Here is a 24506-nt window from a genome sequence, read left to right on the forward strand (position 1 = left end):
CAAATTTCATCCATTCCAGAAGTCTGCTTGGAAACCATGGCGTTCAAAAACCAAGGTGCACTTTCGCATGGAAATAATAATAATAATAATAATAATAATAATAATAATAATAATAATAATAATTTATTTATACCCCGCCCATCTATCCGGGTTCCCCCAGCCACTCTGGGCGGCTTCCAACAGAATATTAAAATACAGAAATCCATCAAACATTAAAAGCTTCCCTAAACAGGGCTGCCTTGAGATGATTTCTAAAGGTCTGGTAATGCAAAACGGATTAATTATTTCCCCCCCAGTTCATTATATATCATTTCCCTTTTTTAAAAAATCGCCTTGCAATCCCGCCGTGTATGATAGCTCCCCCCCTTTAAAATGCCCGAAACACGGACACAATAAAGCCACAAGAGGGGTTGCCGCATCGGAAACCAGATTGTAGCCAACTTTGTAGCCAAATCCTTTTCACTCTCTGTGCTATGCTTCTCATGCACAGGAATGGCAGCGAGGCAGTGAACCTGCGGCCGGATGGGCGGGGTGTGTGAATGCCGAATTCTCATTATTATCCCGTTATCTTGCCTTCCAGATGAAATGTCCGGACGGTGGGGATGAAGGCGCCGCAGGCCTCAGCATGCCCGTCATTCCCATGAACACCATTGCCGAAGCCGTGATTGACATGATCAATCGTGGACAGATTCAGATCACCATCAACGGCTTCAACATCAGCAACGGGCTGGCAACGACTCAGGTGAGAGGGTTGGGATAACGACCATTTGTTATTTACACCCCATCCATCTGGTTGGCTTTGGGGTGGAAGGGACTTTCTGTTTAAAATATTTTTTGCTCCCTCCACGTATACATCCTCTAACAATATTTCTCTAACCGTTTTCCCTATTCCCTCCCCCCCCCCTCTCCGAGACTTCCCTCCTATTCCCATTTTGTTTTATTTCCATATTACTCGCCCTGTGTGTTGTCTTGCTTTTGGTGATATAAAATTGGGTTGGTTTATTCCAGGCATCCCCGATCTTCTTCCCTACAGATGTTTTTGAGACTACAGTTCCCATCACCCCTGACCACTTGTCCTGTTAGCTAGGGATCATGGGAGTTGTAGGCCAAAAACATCTGGAGGGACAAAGGTTTATTCAAACCCTGGCAGTGAGTCCAATTTTTTTATGTTGCCTCTTCATATAAGTTGTAAATGCTATCCTTTTCATGTAATTTATCTGTTAATTTTGCTGGCCATTCTTCTTTCGCTGGTATTTCTTCTGTTTTCCAAGCTTGTGCTAATATAATTTTTTTAATGATAATTTTTATTGATTTTTAATATAAGCAAAACAAAACAAAACATAACATACATAATCCATCCCCCTTCCCTCCCTCCCCCCACAAGTCCACTTCTGCCACCAGTAGACCCTGCGGGTGTTGAGAGCCGAAGGCGGTCCATTTTAAAGCTGAGTTTGTCCTCCCCCCCCTCCCTCCCCCAGCCCCCACCCTGCCACCAAGGGGCCCGGGGGTGGAGAGAGTATTGAGGTTTGGATTTCCCCCAGCTATTCCTTCAAGATAAACACACAAACAAACAAACAATTAAAAAATCTCCTATTCTAAATTTCTTAACATTGTATTTGTGACTTCCTCAGATCCCTTCTTCCTGGTTTTCTTAGTTTCTTAATATAATTGTGGCGGGTTTTCTCAGTGCTAATATAATTTTTGCTGCTGTTGTTGCATGTTGTTGTTAATCGTGTCCGATTCTCCGTGACCCCATGGACCATAGTACGCCAGGCACTCCTGTCTTCTACTGCCTCCCGCAGTTTGGTCAGACTCTTTGCTTGGCAGGGGGTTGGACTGGATGGCCCTTGAGGTCTCTTCCAACTCTATGATTCTATGTTGGTGGCTTCAAGAACACTGTCCAACCATCTCCTCTGTCATCTTCTCCTTGTGCCCTCCTTCTCCTTGTGTCATCTCCTTCTCCTTGTGCTCAATCTTCCCCAACATCAGGGTCGTGATTTAAATCATCTTTTTTACAGAATTTTTTTAGTGGAACTCTGAACAAGGCAAAAAGAACTATTACTCGGAGACTTGACAATGCCGAATTAGAACAATAAGATGCCTTACTCCCGGAGAATTATAGATGTCTAAAATCGTGGCCGGATGTTACAGCTGCCCCTTGCTTATCTAACATCCCTAACGAAGCTTATAGATGGGCCTTCTCTAGAGCCCGCTGTGAGGCAATTTGCCGGTGCTGAACGGCAAATTTACGCGGGTACCAATTCATGAGCGCCTTTGCCCTTGCAGGTCTAACAAGGTCGAATCTGTCACTCCCGTTATTTTATTTTGTGAATTTTATCATGAAGAAGGAGCTCAACTTATTTTACCCCTTTTATCAAAATTTAAACCCTTACAATTTATTTGGAATCCCCCCCCCCGAATCTGGAAGATTCCTCAAGCCCAGTGTCATATGACGTGGCCAATTTCTGCAATTTAGCTATTGTTGTTGTTGTTGTTTAGTCGTGTCCGACTCTTCGTGACCCCATGGACCAGAGCACACCAGACAACTCCTGTCTTGCACTGCCTCCCGCAGTTTGGTCAAATTCATGTTCGTAGCTTCGAGAACACTGTCCAACCATCTTGTCCTCTGTCGTCCCCTTCTCCTAGTGCACTCCATCTTTCCCAACATTAGGGTCTTTTCCAGGGAGTCCCCTTCTCCTTCTGCCCTCCATCTTTCCCAACATCAGGGTCTTTTCCAGGGAGTCCCCTTCTCCTTGTGCCCTCCATTTTTCCCAACATCAGGCTCTTTTCCAGGGAGTCCCCTTCTCCTTGTGCCCTCCATCTTTCCCAACATCAGGGTCTTTTCCAGGAAGTCCCCTTCTCCTTGTGCCCTCCATCTTTCCCAACATCAGGGTCTTTTCCAGGGAGTCTTCTCTTCTCATGAGGTGGCCAAAGTATTGGAGCCTCAGCTTCATGATCTGTCCTTCCAGTGAGCACTCAGGGCTGATTTCCTTCAGAATGGATAGGTTTGATCTTCTTGCAGTCCATGGGACTCTGAAAAGTCTCCTCCAGCACCATAATTCAAAAGCATCAATTCTTCGGCGACTAGCCTTCTTTCTGGTCCAGCTCTCACTTCCATACGTCACTACTGGGAAAACCATAGCTTTAACTATAAGGACCTTTGTCGGCAAGGTGATGTCTCTGCTTTTTAAGATGCTGTCTAGGTTTGTCATTGCTTTTCTCCCAAGAAGCAGGCGTCTTTTAATTTCGTGACTGCTGTCACCATCTGCAGTGATCAAGGAGCCTAAGAAAGTCAAATCTCTCCCTGCCTCCATTTCTTCCCCTTCTATTTGCCAGGAGGTGATGGGACCAGTGGCCATGATCTTGGTTTTTTTGATGTTGAGCTTCAGACCATATTTTGCGCTCTCCTCTTTCACCCTCATTAAAAGGTTCTCCTCACTTCCTCCTCCTCACTTTCTGCCATCAAGGTTGTGTCATCTGCATATCTGAGGTTGTTGATATTTCTTCCGGCAATCTTAATTCCGGCTGGTAAATGACTTTATCTCAGCTGAATTGATCATATCAAATTAACACTGGTGGGCTCCTCTTCTGGCGGCACTTTTTACGATAGTCAATAACTCAGGCGAAATACCGTCTAGCTGGAAACTTGCAACCGTAGTCCCGATCTTGCCTTCTCATTATAGGCCAATCAGTCTGATTTCAGTTCTAGGAAAACAATATCAAAGGCAACACAATGACCATAAACCATATACAATATGGAAATCTTTATGGAATTCCTCAAAACATCAAAAGTAACAAATTATAATCTTTGAAAATATCCTAATGTTTCTTGAAAGTCTTTAAATGAGGCGCCAGGCCAAACTTTATCCAATGGCAAACAAGCTGCAAATGTGAACACTTTGAACAGTGATTCTGGATAACGCCCACTGTTTTGTAGAACTCTTCATCAGCACAATTGAAGGATATAGAATTGCTTCATTAAACCAATCTTTTGTTCTATTAGAAGTGTATCCTTCATAGCATTTGTCATACACATCTAATAGAACAAAAGTCCTGGTATTTGAGAAGAGATTCTCCCTGAGTAAATGGGTACCGGGCGGTCACAAACTTTTGTTGTTGTTTAGTCATTTAGTCGTGTCCGACTCTTCGTGACCCCATGGACCAGAGCATGCCAGGCACTCCTGTCTTGCACTGCCTCCCGCAGTTTGGTCAAACTCATGTTGCTAGCTTCGAGAACACTGTCCAACCATCTCGTCCTCTGTCGTCCCCTTCTCCTTGTGCCCTCAATCTTTCCCAACATCAGGGTCTTTTCCAGGGAGTTTTCTCTTCTCATGAGGTGGCCAAAGTATTGGAGCCTCAGCTTCAGGATCTGTCCTTCCAGTGAGCACTCAGGGCTGATTTCCTTAAGAATGGAGAGGTTTGATCTTGCAGTCCATGGGACTCTCAAGAGTCTCCTCCAGCACCAAACTAAAGCAGACTAAATTCTTCCAGTACCTAGGGCTTCTATTCCATCATTCTATTCTATTCTATTCTATTCTATTCTATTCTATTCTATTCTATTCTATTCTATTCTATTCTATTCCATCATTCCAAGTTTAAGGTTTGATGTTTTATTCTGTTTTTATTCTGTTTTTAATCACCCAGCTGGATGGACCAGGTATAAATATAAATAAATTATTATTAGAATCATAGAGTTGGAAGAGACCACAAGGGCCATCCAGTTCAACCCCCTGCCGAGCAGGAAACACCATCAAAGCATTCTTGACAGATGGCTGTCAAGCCTCCGCTTAAAGACCTCCAAAGAAGGAGACTCACTCCACCACACTCCTTGGCAGCAAATCCCACTGTCGAACAGCTCTTACTGTCAGGAAGTTCTTCCTAATGTTGAGGTGGAAGCTTCTTTCTTGTAGCTTGAACCCATTGCTCCGTGTCCGCTTCTCTGGAGCAGCAGAAAACAACCTTTCACCCTCCTCTATATGACATCCTTTGATATATTTGAACATGGCTATCATATCACCCCTTAACCTTCCCTTCTCCTTCAGATCAACAACAAGGCAGCGACAGGCGAGGAGGTGCCGCGCACGATCATCGTCACCACCCGCTCCCAGTATGGTCTGCCGGAGGACTCCGTTGTCTATTGCAACTTCAACCAGCTTTACAAGATCGACCCAGCCACCCTGCAGATGTGGGCCAACGTGAGTGGCAAATCCTATTATTATTATTATTATTATTATTATTATTATTATTATTATTATACATTTTATTCATTTCAAATCACAACATAACACAAAGGAAACTCACATCATATTCCATAACAACAGTAATCTTCATTTTTACAAAAGGCAAATCAAAAAAGGAAAAAAGGAAAAAAGAATCCCCCTCCCTTTTCACCCCCCTTCTTTCCCCCTCCCTCTACCCCTCCCCCTCCCTGGACTTCCTGTCAGTACCTGATATATGATCAATATTTTAACCCAGATGTACATAAGTCAATAAGATCTTCTACATTCAACATCTAATACATTATTTTTTCCTTGGGGCGTCTCGGTTAAACAAAAGTTCTAATAATCCATTCTCCAAGATCATTCAAATGCTTGCATAGACAACAAACCTTTACTATACGTTTGCACCTATTGTTTGTATCTTCCCCAAAGTGCCTCTTCGATTGCACGGAGCCCGGACAGCCCCATGGTTTCCCCCCAGAGCTGAGGGTGATGAAACAATCGCTGAGACAGCTAGAAAAATTCCTTCAGTAGCACCTTAAAGAGCAACTAAGTTTTTATTTTGGTATGAGCTTTCGTGTGCATGCACACTTCTTCAGATATCTGGTACCTGAAGAATACCATGGTATCTGAAGAAGTGTGCATGCACACGAAAGCTCATACCAAAATAAAAACTTAGTTGCTCTTTAAGGTGCTACTGAAGGATTTTTTTTTATTTTGCTTCGACTCAGACCAACACGGCTACCTACCTTTAACTGAGACAGCTAGAGCGCCGGTGGCGAGAAACTCGTTCTGAATCGGACCAGACACGGGTTAGACTAGCTCAACGTCAAGCCTGCCAAGTGGCGATGGCGAAGGCGAAGAGAACTTCCTTCGCTGCCTCTATTGCATCTGCAGAAAACAGCAGCAGGAGACTTTTCAGGTGGTTCGCAATTTCACAGAGCCATCTCGTAAAGACCCCAAGATCTCCTGCGATGATTTTGCAAAGGTTTTTTTTGCAGATAAAGTCGCTCAGATTCCACCATGGGATCAGGGATGGGGCAGGAGAGTGCTAAGAGTCCTGACTGGTCGAGTTAGGTAAAGATACAACTCTAGGGTCGCGATGCTCATCTTGCTCCTATAGGCCGAGGGAGCCGGCGTTTGTCTGCAAGCAGCTTCCGGGTCATGTGGCCAGCGAGATTAAGCCGCTACTGGAGAACCAGAGCAGCGCATGAAAATGCTGCCGTTTACCTTCCCGCCAGAGTGGTCCCTATTTATCTACTTGCATTTTGACGTGCTTTCAAACTTGCTAGGTGGGCCGGAGCCGGGACCGAACCACGGGAGCTCACCCCGTCGCGGGGATCTGAACCACCAACCTTCTGATCAGCAAGCCCTAGGGCTCTGTGGTTTAGACCACAGCGCCACCCGCATGGAATCCATTCCAGTCTGTTCCACTTGCTTGGACAAGTGAAACCAACCACCTGTCTCCTTGATCCTTGCACATCCTGGCTCATGAAAGCGAGCTGGGAAGGGCTGGGCGATGGGACCCACTGGGTGGCGAATGCGGGTTGGTAAATGCTTCCCTCTATGAGGGAGTCTTCCCACACCCGCTGAAAGAGGCAGTCATTAAACCACTTCTTAAAAAAAATATCTTTGGACCTGGCCAATATGGCCAACTATCGCCCAGTCTGAAATCTTCCATTCTTGGGCGAGGGGATTGAACAACTCCAAGCACGCCTGGAAGATGCGGACCATTTGGATCCCTTCCAGTCGGTGATTCAGGCCTCATCATGGGACTGAAACTGCCTTGGTCGCACTGGTTGATGATCTTCGGTGGGCTAGGGACAAAGGGGAGAGCTGTTTCCTAGTCCTGCTGGATCTCTCGGCAGACTTTGATACAATCGGCCATGACAACCTTCTGGACCGTCTAGAGCAGGCATAGGCAACCTTGGCTCTCCAGATGTTTTGGAACAACAACTCCCATGATCCCTACCCACTGGCCCTGTTAGCTAGGGATCATGGGGCTTGTAGTTCCAAAAGATATGGAGAGCCAAGGTTGCCTATGCCTGGTCTAGAGGGGCTGGGAGCTGGGGGCACTGTTATACAGTGGTTCCGCTCCTTCCTTCTGGGCCATGTTCAGAAAGTGGTGGTGGGGGATGAGTGTTCGGACCCCATGGCTCTCACTTGTGGGGTGCCTCAGGGCTCCGTCCTCTCCCCCATGCTTTTTAACATCTGGGAGAGATCATCAGGGGGTTTGGGCTGGGTGTTCATCAGTATGCGGATGATACCCAGCTCTACCTCTCTTTCAAATCAGAACCAGTGAAGGCGGTGAAGGTCCTGTGTGAGTGCCTGGAGGCGGTTGGAGGATGGATGGCGGCTAACAGATTGAGGTTGAATCCTGACAAGACAGAAGACGGAACAGGCTGGTGTGGTCCTGAATGGGGTAACTGTGCCCTTGAAGGACCAGGTGCGCAGCCTGGGAGTCATTTTGAACTCACAGCTGTCCATGGAGGCGCAGGTCAATTCTGTGCCCAGGGCAGCTGTCTATCAGCTCCATCTGGTACGCAGGCTGAGACCCTACCTGCTTGCAGACTGCCTCGCCAGAGTGGTGCATGCTCTGGTTATCTCCCGCTTGGATTACTGCAATGCGCTCTATGCAGGATGATACCCCACCTGAAGGGGCATCTCCACCCCCATTGTTTGGCCTGGACACCGGGGCCCCTCTCTCTCCCGAGGTCCTTCTGGTGGTTCCCTCCCTGCAAGAAGCGAGCGTACAGGGAACTAGGGTGATGCCCTTCTCAGTGGTGGCTCCCTTTCCCATCGGATGTCAAAGAAATAAACCAGCAGACTTTTAGGAGGCACCTGAAGGCAGTCCTGTTTAGGGGAGTTTTTAATGTTTGATTTTTTTTTACTCTGTTTAATATTCTGTCGGGAGCCGCCCAGAGTGGCTGGGAAAACCACTGGAAAAAATATTATTATTATTATTATTATTATTATTAATCAAATGCCATTAGTCAGCCAACTTTTTCCTGAAGCATGGGTTTTGCGAGATGCTGCACTGTGAGTTCACGCCATCTCTTGACTTAAGGCAGCCCTGTTTTGGGAAGTTTTGAACGAAGGGATGTTTTAATGTATTTCTAACCCAGGTGGCGCTGTGGGTTAAACCACAGAGCCTAGGTCTTGCCGATCAGAAGGTCAGCGGTTCGAATCCCCGCGACGGGGCGAGCTCCCATTGCTCGCTCCCAGCTCCTGCCAACCTAGCAGTTCGAAAGCACCTCAAAGTGCAAGTAGATAAATAGGGACCGCTCCGGCGGGAAGGTAAACGGCGTTTCCGTGCGCTGCTCTGGATCACCAGAAGCAGCTTTGTCATGCTGGCCACATGACCTGGAAGCTGTACGCCGGCTTCCTCGGCCAAATACGTGAGATGAGCGCCACAACCCCAGACTCGGTCATGACTGGACCTAATGGTCAGGGGTCCCTTTACCTTTAACCTTTTGTTGGAAACCGCCTATACCTGCCAAGTTCCTGGCTGAAAAATAAGGGACCGGACCGGAAGTAGCAGACCGGAAGTAGCGCTGCTGCCATTTTGGAACTGGGCGGAGCATGCCCAGAAGCGACTTTTGAGGCTGCTGTGCCCAGTTCCAAAACAGCTGCCGCGCCAGAAGTCGCGCTGCAGCCATTTTGGAACTGGGCAGAGCAGCATCAAAAGTCGCTTCTGGGTTTTATTATTTATTATATTGGGTTTCTTCTTTATATTTTCCCTTCACTCTTCTATATAAAATGAATAAGAATCCTTTATGAATAAGGTATGAAATGGGAGATAAGATGTAATTCTATGATGTCTAGTTAAGATTTGGAAATGTTATGAGTTAATTATTAATAAGGATGGAAGAAGGGGAAGGGAAGAAGTTCGAAGAAATAAGATGTGGTAACATTATCCTGCATTTTTGCATTTCTTTTTTAAATTTTTCTTTTCTTTTTCCTTGTTTTTTCTTCATGTAAAACCTAATAAAAATTACAGTATTCAAAAAACCCCAAAGTCGCTTCTGGGCATGCTCCGCCCAGTTCCAAAATGGCCGCCGCGCCAGACTAAACCGGGGGGAAAAAATCCGTTTTTCCGGCTGGGAACAGCCGGGAAAACGGGGGTTTCCCGGGGAATACGGGAGACTTGGCAGCTATGAAGCCGCCCAGAGTGGCTGGATGGGCAGGGTAGAAATAAATAACAACAATGATAATAATTACTACTACAGTACTACTACTCCTGGAAGCCATGCAGAGTGGTTGGGGAGACCCAGCTGGATGGGCGGGGTAGAAATAAATAATAACAACAACAACAACAATAAGAACAACAACAATAATAACTACTACTACTGGAAGCCACGCAGAGTGGACGGGGGTTTCCCGGGGAATACGGGAGACTTGGCAGCTATGAAGCCGCCCAAAGTGGCTGGATGGGCGGGGTAGAAATAAATAACAACAACAATAACAATAATAAAAACAACTGCTATTACTACTGCTACTGGAAGCCACACAGAGTGGCCGGGGAGACCCAGCTGGATGGGCGAGGTAGAAAGAATAAATAATAATTGTTCTTGTCGTTGTTGTTATCTCTTGCAGATTCTGAAGCGTGTCCCAAACAGCGTCCTGTGGCTGCTGCGTTTCCCGGCCGTGGGGGAACCAAACATCCAGCAGTACGCGCAGAACATGGGCCTCCCCCAGAACCGGATCATCTTCTCTCCGGTGGCCCCCAAAGAGGAGCACGTGAGGAGGGGGCAGCTGGCCGACGTCTGCCTGGACACCCCCCTCTGCAACGGCCACACCACTGGCATGGATGTCCTCTGGGCTGGAACCCCCATGGTGACCATGCCAGGTGAGGTGGCGGTTCGAAGTCGGTATTGGGGTGATGGCGACGATTGTGCATACCGTGTTTCTCATATTTTAAGACATGTCTTATATTAATTTTAACTCAAGAAAATAAGCCTATGGCTTATTTTCGGGGATGTCTTATTTTTTGCCGAGCCCCGACTGAGCGGGAACCAGCAAAGGCAGCAGCCCGCTGGGCTGGGGTTTGCCTTCCTTGTGAGTCTGTTCTTTCACCTCTTGGCGTCGCTATCACTCACTCACGTCAGTCTCTTTCTCCTCCTCTCTCTCCTCCCGCTTTGCAATACTATGCACTCTGTCGTCTTCCTTCCTGGTTGTTAATCAGCCCAGCCCAGCTCAGAAGCACGCTACTCCATTTTTCTGTTCTTACTCATTAATTGCACATAAAGGTATTGTCCATTTTATTCAAGATTTGGAGGTTGGAGTTTAAAATTCAATGTCTCTTCGACGTTATCCTCTTTTGTATAACTAGAAGGGCTTCCTTTGTTTTCTCCCTTCTGGTCCCCGATATAAACTCCACCGGCGCCTCTTCCTTGAAGTGGGGTGGGTGGGCTTCAGGGGCTTCTCCAGCCGCGCTGCAGGCTATTGTTTCGCCCTGGTTCACCCCAGGGCTTTTAGGGGGTCGCTTAGCCTCGCGTTGCCCCTAGACCCCTTAGGCAGCGGCTTTGTGCACGGAGCTTTTCTCGGAGCTCCCGCAGAGCGCGTCCGATGCGAGCGCGAGGAAACTGGAAGTCGGCTCCCGCGCGCTTTGCCGAGCCCCAATGGAGCGGGAACCAGCAAAAGCAGCAGCCCGCCGCTGGCTTGGAGCTTGGCAAAGCGCGCGCTGCTGCCTTTGCCGGCTCCTGCTGGGTCGGTACTTTGCGCGGCGTGCCCTGCCATACCGTACCAGCATGTCTTATTTTCGGGGTATGCCTTATATTTCGCCAGGTCTTCAAAATCCTGCCATGCCTTATTTTTTAGGGATGCCTTAAAATATGAGAAACACGGTACTGTCCTGGTATTGGGTACCCAGACACAGTGCGTCGAGTCAGACCTGGGGTTCCCACTGGGCGAGTGGGTTCTGGGGGGCGGTCGGGAGGTTGGCCGGCGTATCCCAAGGGCTCAGTTGTGAGCCAGGTGGTTAAGCTAGTGGGAGGGAAGGAAGACTCAGGGGTTATCCAGTTTGTTTTTTAAAAAATAATAATTTTTATTGAGTTTTACATAAAGAAGAAGAAAAAAAGAAAAATTAAAAAAAATACAAATAATAAAAAAGGCAAAAAGACAGTATTATCACATCTCTTCAAACTACTTCCCCTTCTTACAATCCTTGTTAATAATTAGTTCTTACCATATCCAAATTTTAATGAAACATCATAATATTACATCCTATCTCCCAATTCATAACCTTATTCTTAAACTAGTGTATTTCAGCCCGTTCAATAACGGGCGCTAGAACATCCCAGGGTTCGGAGAAGTGCTTGCGCAGCGCTTCTCCGAACCCTGGGACCTGTCCTTGCTGTCGGCGATGGGACCCTTGGTCTGACCTAGTGCAGCAGTTCTTGTGTTCCTAGGCAGCAATGATTTCTAGAAGAGTTTCACCAGAAGTGCGAGGGCAGCTGTGCCATTAAAGATCAAGGGACCATTGATAGCCCCACCAGGTTTGGGGGCTCTTGCATTAGCTCAGCATTACATTAGCAATTTATTTCAAATTATAAATTCATTATAGTGAGAGAAGAACAGAGTGTGGGACACATTTAGAGGAGGAGTTATTTGCATAATTTGCCTCCTGTAATGTGCAACTATATTCTTGGATGCCAAAACCCATGATTGCAACGTGGTGGATTTTTTTTTTAAAGCAAACCCTTTTATTTTCCAATATGTACTGTATGAATACAAAATACAAAAAAGAAGAAATACAAAAACTTTCCAACCGAAATACAGAGTCAACTTATAAAATAAACAGGCGCTAGAACATTCGGCCTTTTTCGGTGGCAGTGGTGCGTGGGGGGCTTTTATTCCTTGTCTAATTGATTGTTCCTTCTCCCCTCCCTTTGATCCTTAATTTATCCCTATCCCCCCCCCCCGTTCTCAAACCCGAAGCCAAAGTCCCCCCCCCCCTTTTTACCTTTACAGCCCGGGCTCGGCTGGGGGGGTATTTCTTCCTTTACCCCCTCCGAAGCTTGTGTTTGGAGTGCAGATCCCTCCCCACCCTGTTTTCGCGCACTTTTTGCGCCTGCCGTTTCCTAATTTTTCCCTGTCAATAGCGCTGCTGCTACCAGGGCCCAGTGGCCGAATTCTGGCTCCTGGATGGCCCGGGCGGCTGCTCCGGGGTGTATGCCCAGTTTTTCGGGGTGGGGTGGGGGCTCCCGCTACTTTTGTTGGCCTCCGCGGCTGTTTTTCAGTCACCTGCTGCATCCGGGAGGGAGCTTTGCCGTCGGGGGGGCTTGCGCCCACCCCGGCGCTTTCTGAGGGTCCCACGGTTGGCGCCGAGCATTCGGTGGCCTCCCCCGTGCCTTTCCTGGCCGTTCCGGCCCAGCGGGGGTCTCCCGGTTGCTTGCGCTGTTTGTGCCTCAATTTTGGGCCTGTTAGTGAGGAGAAGCCGGGGCCTCGATTTTTTGGTCATCCCGGCTTCCTCCTCAGGCCCTTGGGCACGTTGAGAAGAGGGCCTGCCCTGCTTAGGGGCCTTGCTGCCTGCTCCTGCCTTCCACTGGTGGCCTGCTTTATCTTGCGCTGCCTGGGCCTCCATTTTGGGCCTGTTGGTGAGGAGAGGCCGGGGCCTCGATTTTTTGTCACCCCGGCTTCCTCCTCAGGCCCTTGGGCACGTTGAGAGAGGGCCTGCCCTGCTTAGGGGCCTTGCTGCCTGCTCCTGCCTTCCACCTGGTGGCCTCTGTTTTAACTGCTTATTGAGCCAGTGCAGGGCAGAGGGGTGGGGGGTGGGGTGGGGAGAGTGTGCGTGCGTGCATGCGTGCAGTCTCTGCGTCCAATCCCTGTGTCCCTGGGGCACTTGCTCAGTAGCGCGGAAAACGGGACACAGGGAATCTGGATGCAGAGACATAGGGACTTTATTATATAGGATAATTCCTACTCATCTTACATAAAAAAGTGAAAGAGAAATAGAAAGAAAAAACCCAAGTAAAAATATAAAAGACATACTGTACTCATATTTTCCAATTTGATTGATTGATTGATATTTATTACGGCCATTGGCCCATCACACAACAATTCCCATACCAACATATATGTACTTAAACCTCCAAATTTAAAACAGCCATAAACTTACAAAAAAACAAAAAACCAAAACAGGAACAAAAACAAAAAACCAACAACATACAATACAATAAATTTGCAACATAACCATCGCCCTCTGCTCATAAATTAATAAAAGACATCAATGATGATATCACCTAATTACATCCTAAAGCATAAATTAAACATTTCGGACTTCCTCATTTCCCCTTCTTGATTTCCTTATTAATAATTAATTGTTGCAGTTTCCAAATCTAAAATAACGTTCTTTCTCCCAATTTTAAACTTCTTTTTAATCATTTACCCTTCATACTTCTCTTTACTTTTATTACCTAATATTCTTTACCCAAAAATATTCATAATTAATTTTCAAAATCTTTCCCCCCCTTTTTATTCCCACCCTCAAAACTAAATCTACCCCCTTTCCTTGGAATCGATGTCTCCAGAGATTTCAGCCAGCTCCTTAATACTTTCCGAGTTCAGACCGTGTTTTATCCTCCTATAAAAATCACCCCATTTCCTCCTCATCCCACTCCTGCTCTGTCCCAGTCCCAATTTTGCTCAGCCCTCCCCCCCTGCTGTATTCCCCACATATTATCTTCAATCTCATTCTCTTTCTGCCCCCCAGAAAGGGGTTATCAAGTTTGGGCAATGGGCCCTTCTGCTCGGGCCACCAAGATGTTGCCCAACAATTGCATTTTAAATTTTAATGCGTTTTAATCTGCATCTTAATTAATTGCTTTTTATGTTTTATTGTAATTTCATTGGTGATAGCCGCCCTGAGCCCGGTTTTGACTGGGGAGGGCGGGGTATCAATAAAAATGTATTGTTACTATTATTATTAACAACAGGGGCCTGCAAACTTTGTCGGCAGGGGTTAGGGATAGGGGTTAGGGATGGGGCTAGGGGCTAGAGATAGGAGTTAGGGGTAGGGGTTAGGGCAGGGGCTCCCAAACTAAGGCCCGGGCGCCGGATGCGGCCAATCGCCTTCTAAATCCGGCCCACGGACAGTCCGGGAATCAGCATGTTTTGATATGAGTAGAATGTGTCCTTTTATTGAAAATGCATCTCTGGGTTATTTGTGGGGCCTGCCTGGTGTTTTTACATGAGTCGAATGTGTCCTTTTATTGAAAATGCATCTCTGGGTTATTTGTGGGGCCTGCCTGGTGTTTTGACATGAGTAGAATGTGTTGTCCTTTTATTGAAAATGCATCTCTTGGTTTTTTGTGGGGCATAGGAATTTGTTCATATTTCCCCCCCAAAAAATATAGTCTGGCCCCCCACAAGGTCTGAGGGACAGTGGCCCGGCCCCCTGCTGAAAAAGTTTGCTGACCCCTGCGCTAGAGATAGGAGTTTGGGGTTAGGGGTTAGAAATAGGAATTAGGGTTAGGGGCTTGACATAAAAGGTTAGGGATAGGAGTTAGAAATATAGGGCAGGCATCCCCAAACTGCGGCCCTCCAGATGTTTTGGCCTACAACTCCCATGATCCCGAGCTAACATATGTCAAGAATGCTTTGATGGTGTTTCCTGCTTGGCAGGGGGTTGGACTGGATGGCCCTTGTGGTCTCTTCCAACTCTATGGTTCTATGATTCTAGGACCAGTGGTCGGGGATGATGGGAATTGTAGTCCAAAACATCTGGAGGGCCGATGTTTGGGGATGCCTGGGCTAGAGATAGGAATTATGGATAGGGATAGGGGTTAAGGATAGGACCACCTCAGCAGGGGTCCGGTCCACTGTCCATCAGACCTTGCGGGGGGCCGGATTGTATTTTTTGGGATAAATACGAACGGATTTGTATGTCCCATAAATCACCCAGAGATGCATTTTCAATTAAAAGGACACATTCTATCCGTGTCAAAACACTCCCGATTCCTGGACCACCCGCAGGCCGGATTTAGGAGGCGATTGTGCCAGATCCAGCCCCTGGGCCTTAGTTTGCCGACCCACGCTCCACAAGACGAGGACAGACCATGTTTGCGAGGGAGCTTTTCATGACCGGCTGCCCTCCGTTTTGCAGGGGAGACCCTCGCCTCGCGTGTTGCCGCCTCCCAGCTCAGTTGCCTCGGGTGCCCCGAGCTCATTGCGAAGAGCCGGCAGGAATACGAAGACGTCGCTGTGAAACTGGGGACCGATCCGGAATAGTAAGTAGACGTGCAACTAGGGGTGGAAGAGGCCGCAGCACTGGCTGCGCAGCTCACGAAACCCAATTGTAGCATTCAGCATCCTATTTATTTCTTTGGAGAAAAACCTTTCTGCAGTACAGTGGCGCCGTGGCGCTCAAATACTTTGGCACTCAAAATGACTCAGAAGCCAAACGCTGCAAGCCCAGAAGGAAGTGTTACGGTTTGTGGACTTTCCCCCCGGAAGCCGAATGTGCTCTGTTCTGAGGGCCACACTTCCTTTTCGAGTGCCACACTTCTGTTTTCAATGCCGCACTTCCGTTCCGAGTGCCACATTTGCGTTTTGAGAGCCACACTTCCGTTTTGAGTGCCACACTTCCTTTTTGGTGCCACGCTTCCGTTTTGAGTGCCACACTTGCGTTTTGAGTGCCACACTTCCTTTTTGGTGCCACGCTTCCGTTTTGAGTGCCACACTTCAGTTCTGAGTGCCACACTTCAGTTCTGAGTGCCACACTTCGGTTCTGAGTGCCACACTTCGGTTCTGAGTGCCACACCTCCTTTTTGAGTGCCACACTTGGTTTTGAGTGCCACACTTCCAATTTCAGTGCCACACTTTCGTTTTGAGTGCCAGACTTCCGTTTTGAGTGCCAGACTTCCGTTTTGAGTGCCACACTTCTGTTTTAAATGCCACACTTCCGTTTTGAGCGCCACACTTGCGTTTTGAGTGCCACACTTCCATTTTGAGTGCCACACTTCCGTTCTGAGTGCAACGCTTCCAATTTCAGTGCCACGCTTCCAGTTTCAGTGCCACACTTTCGTTTTGAGTGCCAGACTTCCGTTTTGAGTGCCAGACTTCCGTTTTGAGTGCCACACTTCCGTTTTCAGTGCCATGCTTCCAATTTCAGTGCCACGCTTCCGTTTTGCGTGCCACACTTCCTTTTTTTGTTCCACACTTTTGAGTGTTGCAGTGAGGTCTGTCCGTTTTTGCTATGTTTTTTGCGTGTTTGTGGCTCTCTCCGTTTTGTTTTTGTGACTGTGTGGAGCCCAGTTCAGCAACTGGATTGATCGATTGCGTGGCTGCGGTACATTAGCTATTGCTTTCCTTTTACGGATCCATGGTCTTGTTGGAGAGCAAAATTCATGTCAAATGACTGTTTGAGGAGTTGCTTTTAAAAGTCTGGAAGGGATAAATCCCTTTTGCATTCCTTTCCATGGGAAAGCGTGCCTTGGTTTTGGAACAGACTTCGCAAACGGGCTACCTGTTTTACAGAAAGGTTACCTGTACCTGTTTTACAGAAAGGTTCAGGCTTGCTGGCCTCCTTGGTTTCGGAACGCTTTGGTTTTGGAAAAGACTTCCCAAACAGGTTAAGCTTGAGAACCAAGGGACCACTGTATATAGGAGAATTTGCAAGGTTGAAAGCGTCACTGGAGAGAGCAAAATTAGTTTCTTTATTTTCCCTTTAAAAAAAAACAATTTATTAAATTTTCAAATAAACACATTTTGTTGTTGTTTAGTTGTGTCCGACTCTTCGTGACCCCATGGACCATAGCACGCCAGGCACTCCTGTCTTGCACTGCCTCCCGCAGTTTGGGCAGACTCATGTTCGTAGCTTCGAGAACACTGTCCAGCCATCTCTTCCTCTGTCGTCCACCTCTTTCCAGGGAGACTTCTCTTCTCATGAGGTGGCCAAAGTATTGGAGCCTCAGCTTCAGGATCTGTCCTTCCAATGAGCACTCAGGGCTGATTTCCTTCAGAATGGATAGGTTTGATCTTCTTGCAGTCCATGGGACTCTCAAGAGTCTCCGCAAGCACCAGAATTCAAAAGCATCAATTCTTCGACGAACAGCCTTCTTTGTGGTCCAGCTCTCACTTCCATACATCACTACGGGGAAAACCATAGCTTGAACTATACGGACCTTTGTCGGCAAGGTGATGTCTCTGCTTTTTAAGATGCTGTCTAGGTTTGTCATTGCTTTTCTCCCGAGAAGCAGGCGTCATTTAATTTCGTGACTGCTGTCACAATCTGCAGTGATCAAGGAGCCCAAGAAAGTAAAATCTCTCCCTGCCTCCATTTCTTCCCCTTCTATTTGCCAGGAGGTGATGGGACCAGTGGCCATGATCTTGGTTTTTTTTGATGTTGAGCTTCAGACCATATTTTGCGCTCTCCTCTTTCACCCTCATTAAAAGGTTCGCCCATTCCCTTCCATTTTAGTTCACTGATGCCCAGGATGTCAATATTTATTCTTGCCATCTCATTTTTGACCACATCCAGCTTACCATTATCCATGGTTAAATAAACACATTAAACAATAACAAAACATTCAACAACAAACACAACACACGATAAACACAAACCTTTCTCCTTTTAGCATCTATTCAACTATCTCAAATTCCCTGTGCTCTGCCGAGCTTTGACTTCCCTCCCTCCCCTCAATCGGTTTTCTTATCCACTCCTGTCTCGCAGTTCCTTTACTCCCTCTGCTTAGTCATTTCGTAGGATTTATTTCAGTCCTGCAAGTGTCTTTAAACTTCTACAGTTCCTCTCCATATAGTCCACAAATTTACTCCAGTCTTTTTGGAACCTTGCCTCTCCCTGGTTTCGGATCCTGCTAGTCAGTCTTGCTAATTCCGCATAATCCATCATTTTCGTCTGCCGCTCTTCAATCGTCGGTAACTCCTGAGTTTTCCATTTTTTGGGCTAGCAAAGTCCTAGCCGCGGTTGTCGCATACATAAATAGTACTTGGTCTCCTTTTACAATCTGCTGTCCTATAAGTCCTAATAAAAAAGCCTCCGGTTTTTTGGGAAAGGTGTATTTAAAAATCTTTTTCAGTTCATTATAGATCATTTCCCAAAATCTTTGAATTTTTTCGCATGTCCACCACATATGATAAAATTCACCGTCCTTCTCTTTACATTTCCAGCATGTTTTACTACTCATCCTGTACATCTTAGCCAGTTTTGCTGGTGTTAAATACCACCTATACATCATCTTCAAAACATTCTCTTTCAGGGCGGTACATGCAGTAAACTTCAATGTTTGATTCCACAATTTCAACCACGCATCGTATTCAATATTATACCCAAATTCTTTTGCCCATTTTATCATCACATCTTTTGTCAAAGCAAAATAAAAAAATTCTTTCAGTAGCACCTTAAAGACCAACTAAGTTTTTATTTTTGTATGAGCTTTTGTAAGTTCATCTTTTGTATACCATTCTAACAACAAATCATACATTTTTGACAAAGAGCAAAATCAGTTTCATGGTGAAGCCTTTCCTCATACAGTCGTATCTCAGAAGTCAATCGGAATCCGTTCTGAAAATCTGCCCAGCTTCTGAAACGTTTGGAACCCCAAGGGTGCGGCTTCTAGTATCGGAAGCCCCGTCGGGCGCTCGGGTTCTCGAAGAGCACGCGCAAAGCGGAAAAGTCCAGAGGAGGGCAACCAAAATGGTCAAAGGATGTCATATAGAGGAGGGTGAAAGGTTGTTTTCTGCTGCTCCAGAGAAGCGGACACGGAGCAATGGATTCAAACCAAAAGCAGAGGCGTTTCCTGCTTGGCAGGGGGTTGGACTGGATGGCCCTTGTGGTCTGGAGCAGCAGAAAACAACCTTTCACCCTCTATATGACATCCTTTTATATATTTGAACATGGCTATCATAGAATCATAGAGTTGGAAGAGACCACAAGGGCCATCCAGTCCAACCCCCTGCCAAGCAGGAAACACCATCAAAGCATTCTTGACATATGGCTGTCAAGCCTCTGCTTCAAGACCTCCAAAGAAGGAGACTACACCACACTCCTTGGTAGCAAATCCCACTGCCGAACAGCTCTTACTGTCAGGAAGTTCTTCCTCATGTTGAGGTGGAATCTTCTTTCTTGTAGTTTGAAAGTCCTTTTCTTTTAGGAACGTTGATTAAGAAACAAATGACTCGTAATTAATTCTTACTAAACGAAGGCTTTTCTCCCCTAGCCTGAAGAAGATCCGCGGCAAGGTATGGAAGCAGAGGATATCCAGCCCCCTCTTCAACACCAAGCAGTACACCCTAGAACTGGAGCGCCTCTACCTCCTGATGTGGGAGCACTTCTCCGCCGGCCACAAGCCGGACCACATTCTCAAGCCCGCCGAGACCGGGGAATCGGCCTAAAGAACCCGGAGCCGCAAAATGGAAATCCGTCAGGATAGGCATCCCTCCTTCCGGAGCAGAGGGAAGCGGCAGCCCAAGGATACGATTTGGGTGGCGACCGGAGACTCTAGCTCTTGCATGACCGGGAGGCCAGTGATTTCCGACCCCCCCCCCCCGAAAATCCCTATTTTCCCAGATCTTCTTGCTGTGAGGAGGCGCGAACGAACGGGCAGTCGATTCGGATTTCCCGTGAACGAGTCTCTCCCCCCCCCTTCCTATACGAATCTGGAGCTTTTAAAGATAACGTTTTTAAGAATTCCTCTCGGTCCGCCAGTGGCTCTCTTTAAGTCCACCAACCTTCTTCTGAGGTTGGCGGGAGGGAAAACGTGCCGCCGCTGCTTTTACGGGTTTTATAAACCACTTAAACCGACATCCGCTTTCTTACTGTCAGACTTCTTGCTGGTTTCTTTGGCTTTAATTCAGGCCAGGTCGGCTGCGCGCAAAAAGCAAACGCGATTTTAAGGCCGAAAGTTTTGGGTCCCCCCCCCCAGCTTCAATCCATGCTGGTTCAATTGTGCCGAAAAAGCAAACGCAATTTTTTAAGACGTAGCAGTTTGCATTTTTCCCCCAGCTTCAACTCGCGCTGGCTTAACTGCACAGGAAAAAGCAAACGCAATTTAAGACGTAACATTTAGGCTTTTTCAGCTTCAATTTGTGCCGGGTTGACTGCGCTGTAAAAAAAAAAAGTAATTTAAGGCGTAAAGTGGGGGGGCATCCTTCCAGGGCGGCGTCAAATTATGTACAGAGGCTGAAAACAGAATAAAAAGAGCGTTGGTTTTTGCCCAGGTTGGCGCATTCGGACGTGCATTTCTCAGTTGACGGAACAATTACGTGCTTTGGCTTAGTCAAATGCAGCTCTTCCAGGTAAGTATGGGTTTCCACCTCCGCTTCAGTGAGCTTGTTGGGAAGATTGTGGTTATTTTTTCACGTCCGAAGTGTTGTTCAACGGCTTTCAGCCCATCAAATGATCGATTGGAGGGGAAAGTGTGTATACTTTTTATTTCCCAATGGGCTATTTTCCAAATGGCTTCCCCGCCCGACGCCGAAAAGATTCAGAGCGGCGCATTTCCCACGCTCTCAGTGCCGATAATTGATAACCTGTGGCCGGCCGGACGCGCCTTTCGTTATATTCCCAATTTGAACCTCAGGTGCGTCGCCCCGAGCTGTGCTTAAACCTTTTGTAGTTTCCCTTTGTTTGGGCTTAATATAGGCTGGATTATATCGATTATCTGTATATAGTTAAGATCAGCGAGAAGCATCGGTCCCAAGCCCCGAGGTTAAATCTTCAATCTTTGCAGCGCCAGTTCTCTTCGTTTGGGCTGGATATAGATAATAATACTGGCGAGAAGCATTTAGTCGCCCCCCGAGCCCAGTGCTCAGAAAATTCTGAATTTTGCCACCAGCGGAGAAAGGCTATGCATCTACTTGGGAGTAAACGAGGGAGATTAGGCCCGGAGATGAGGGAATTAAGCTTTTGCTTTCCACCAGAAGATGTTCTGGAAAGGTTAACCACTGTGTGTAGTTTTTAAAAGGCGAGGGAAGAAGGGGTCTTCCCTCCTCTTGTGTTTCTTTCTGCTTGCTCACTGTAACGGCTTCTATTTCCAGATAAGTGTCGGACAAATAAAAATGAAAATCACTGACTCGGAGCGTTTCCTCTGTATTTTTGGCAATACTTTTTGTTGAGTTTGCTTATTCCTGCGGTTATTTGGATTCATTCTTCAAAACAAGAGGCAGCTCGGGAAAGGAATCCGCCCCAGGACCAGCCCATAATAATTCATTATCATATTTATACCCGGCTCATCTGGCTGGGTTTCCCCAGCCACTCTGGGCGGCTTCCAGCAAAGACTAAAAAGACATTGAAACATTCTGGAGATTTCATCCTGGAGAGTAGTGACTAGTGGGGTGCCACAGGGTTCTGTCTTGGGCCCAGTCTTATTCAACATCTTTATCAATGACTTGGATGATGGGCTTGAGGGCATCCTGAGCACGTTTGCAGACGACACCAACCCCACTTCCCCGCCAAAAAAGGGCTAGAAAATAATGTATGAGTTTCAGCACAGGGAGGAAAAGAGAGGGGGGAGGGAAGGGGGGGGGTCACTCAGCAAAGCAGTACATTCCGAACCTACACAGTATTTATATCGTCTTTTTCCCTTTCCATGGTGCAGGGGTCCCCAGATTATGGCCCGGGGGCACATATGGCCCCCAAGGCTCTTTTATGTGGCGCCCGGGGACCCCCGCTGCAGCCGCCCGCTCTTACCGGCGCGGCTACTGACTTCCGACCTGGAAAAGCAACGGAAATAGCTTGTGCGCACGCTCGGCTCCCCGGTTTACAGACACTTGACAGGAGAGGACTGTTTTAAAAGAAAATGACCATTGAAAAGAAGAAGTGAAGGCAACAAGCCCTGCCCACTCCCACATTCCACACTATCTAATCCTCCCTCCTCCCCTCCCTTACTAGCACTGTCTCTCCTACTACATACAGCCATTGTGAAGGCTAGAAATTCCTCAATGTTGTGACTGTGATCGCTGCCCCCCCTTAGAAAACAAATAGCATGGCAGCTCCCATGGGTTTATGGTCTTCTCCTTCCTTTCAGCTTTAGAGTGAATTAGGAAATTAAATTAGAGTGATTTAGGAAAAGTCTAATCCACTTGCACTGTTTTATCTAGGAGTCTTGGTAGACCACCAACTTGACATGAGTCAACAGTGTGATGCAGCAGCTCAAAAAGCCAATGCAATTCTGGGCTGCATCAATAGGAGTATAGCGTCTGGATCAAGGGAAGTAATAGTACCACTGTATTCTGCTCTGGTCAGACCTCACCTGGAGTACTGTGTCCAGTTCTGGGCACCACAGTTCAAGAAGGATACTGACAAGCTGGAACGTGTCCAGAGGAGGGCAACCAAAATGGTCAAAGGCCTGGAAACGATGCCTTATGAGGAACGGCTTAGGGAGCTGGGTATGTTTAGCCTGGAGAAGAGAAGGTTAAGGGGTGATATGATAGCCATGTTCAAATATATAAAAGGATGTCATATAGAGGAGGGTGAAAGGTTGTTTTCTGCTGCTCCAGAGAAGTGGACACGGAGCAATGGATTCAAACTACAAGAAAGAAGATTCCACCTCAACATTAGGAAGAACTTCCTGACAGTAAGAGCTGTTTGGCAGTGGAATTTGCTGCCAAGGAGTGTGGTGGAGTCTCCTTCTTTGGAGGTCTTGAAGCAGAGGCTTGATGGGCATATGCCAAGAATGCTTTGATGGTGTTTACTGCTTGGCAGGGGGTTGGACTGGATGGCCCTTGTGGTCTCTTCCAACTCTATGATTCTATGATTACCACAGACGTCCAGTGATCTACTGGTATATCACGATCTACCTGTTGGACCTGGCTGGTATACAAGATCTCAAAGTATCTGTCATATTACAGAAGAATTTCAGAAACAGACTGGAAAGAGAAGTTGCCGAATTGCAATTTTAGGATTCTATGAACCACCCTCTTGCCCCTTACATCATCATCACTTTTAATTGGTGGTGTTGTTGTTAAGTCGTTGAGTCGTGTCTAAGAGCAGGCATTTAAAAAAAAAAAAAAGTTTTTTACAAGAAAGAAGATTCCACCTCAACATGAGGAAGAACTTCCTGACAGTAAGAGCTGTTCGACAGCGGGATTTGCTGCCAAGGAATGTGGTGGAGTGAGTCTCCTTCTTTGGAGGTCTTGAAGCAGAGGCTTGACAGCCATCTGTCAAGAATGCTTTGATGGTGTTTCCTGCTCGGCGGGGTTGGACTGGCTGGCCCTTGGGGTCTCTTCCAATTCTAGGATTCTATGATTACCACAGTCGTCCAGTGATCTACTGGTATATCACGATCTTTCTGTTGGACGTGGCTGCTATACAAGATCTCAAAGTATCTGTCATATTATGGAAGAATTTCAGAAACAGACTGGAAAGAGAAGTTAAACAGGGAGGGGGGAAAGTATTTGATTCCCTGCTAAATTTGCCCAAAGAAATGTCCAGTCCATAATTTTAATGGTCGGTTTATTGGTTCAGCCCTTCGCAACATTAGCTGCTGCCTAAGTGAAGCGCGTGTCCAGAGCATGTTTTGTTTACTGCAACTGAGTGTTCTAGCGCACATGAGCAACTTCAATAGAGGAGGGGTACATTTATTTCGGGACATTATCATACAGGTTATAACACTTCTTTTCATATTAATAACGCTATTTTATATATAAATTTATATACATATAAGTGTGTTTTTGTTTATATACACACACATATATATATTATATATAAAATTTATATACATATAAGTGTGTGTTTGTTTATATACACACACACACACACACACACACATATATATATATATATATATATATATATATATATATATATATATATATAATATAAAATTTATATCCATATAAGTGTTTTTATATAGACACACACACACATATTTTATATATAAAATTTATATACATATAAGTTTGTTTTTATATATACACACACACACACATTTATATATTTTATATATAAAATTTATATATATATATATATATATATATATATATATATATATATATATAAGTTGTTTGTTTTTATATATACACACACACATATTTATATATTTTATATATTTATATATATATATAAGTGTGTGTGTGTGTGTGTTTATATACAGACACACACACACACATTTATAATTCATATACATATAAATTTTCTGGGGGCCCCGCCGCCGCCGAAACCGCCTGGCTTCCCCCGACGAATCCTGGCAACTGCCGTGGACGCCGGGCGTCTGGGAACCGCAGCGCCCCAAGGAGGAAACTACAGTTCCCGGCAACCCCGGAGGAGAAGCGAGCGACGGGCTTTCCACGTCAGGATGACGCGGCACGTGTACGTCCTCCTCCGGC

The 24506-nt window shown here is 46.4% G+C and overlaps 1 protein-coding gene across 2 annotated transcripts in view; it reads left to right on the top strand.

Moving 5' to 3' along the window:
* Positions 1-21254, top strand: part of LOC118078679 (UDP-N-acetylglucosamine--peptide N-acetylglucosaminyltransferase 110 kDa subunit) — a 67843-nt gene extending 46589 nt beyond the window's left edge. For both annotated transcript variants that reach the window (XM_060270358.1, XM_060270359.1), the window contains exons 18-22: positions 581-742; positions 5043-5195; positions 9816-10068; positions 15325-15448; positions 19400-21254. In XM_060270358.1, the coding sequence (XP_060126341.1) occupies positions 581-742; positions 5043-5195; positions 9816-10068; positions 15325-15448; positions 19400-19574 (867 nt within the window). In that variant the 3' untranslated portion in view covers positions 19575-21254. The remainder of the gene's footprint in view (positions 1-580; positions 743-5042; positions 5196-9815; positions 10069-15324; positions 15449-19399) is intronic.
* Positions 21255-24506: the final 3252 nt, after the last annotated feature.

Source organism: Zootoca vivipara, chromosome Z (assembly GCF_963506605.1).
Source record: "Zootoca vivipara chromosome Z, rZooViv1.1, whole genome shotgun sequence".
NCBI lineage: Eukaryota > Metazoa > Chordata > Lepidosauria > Squamata > Lacertidae > Zootoca > Zootoca vivipara.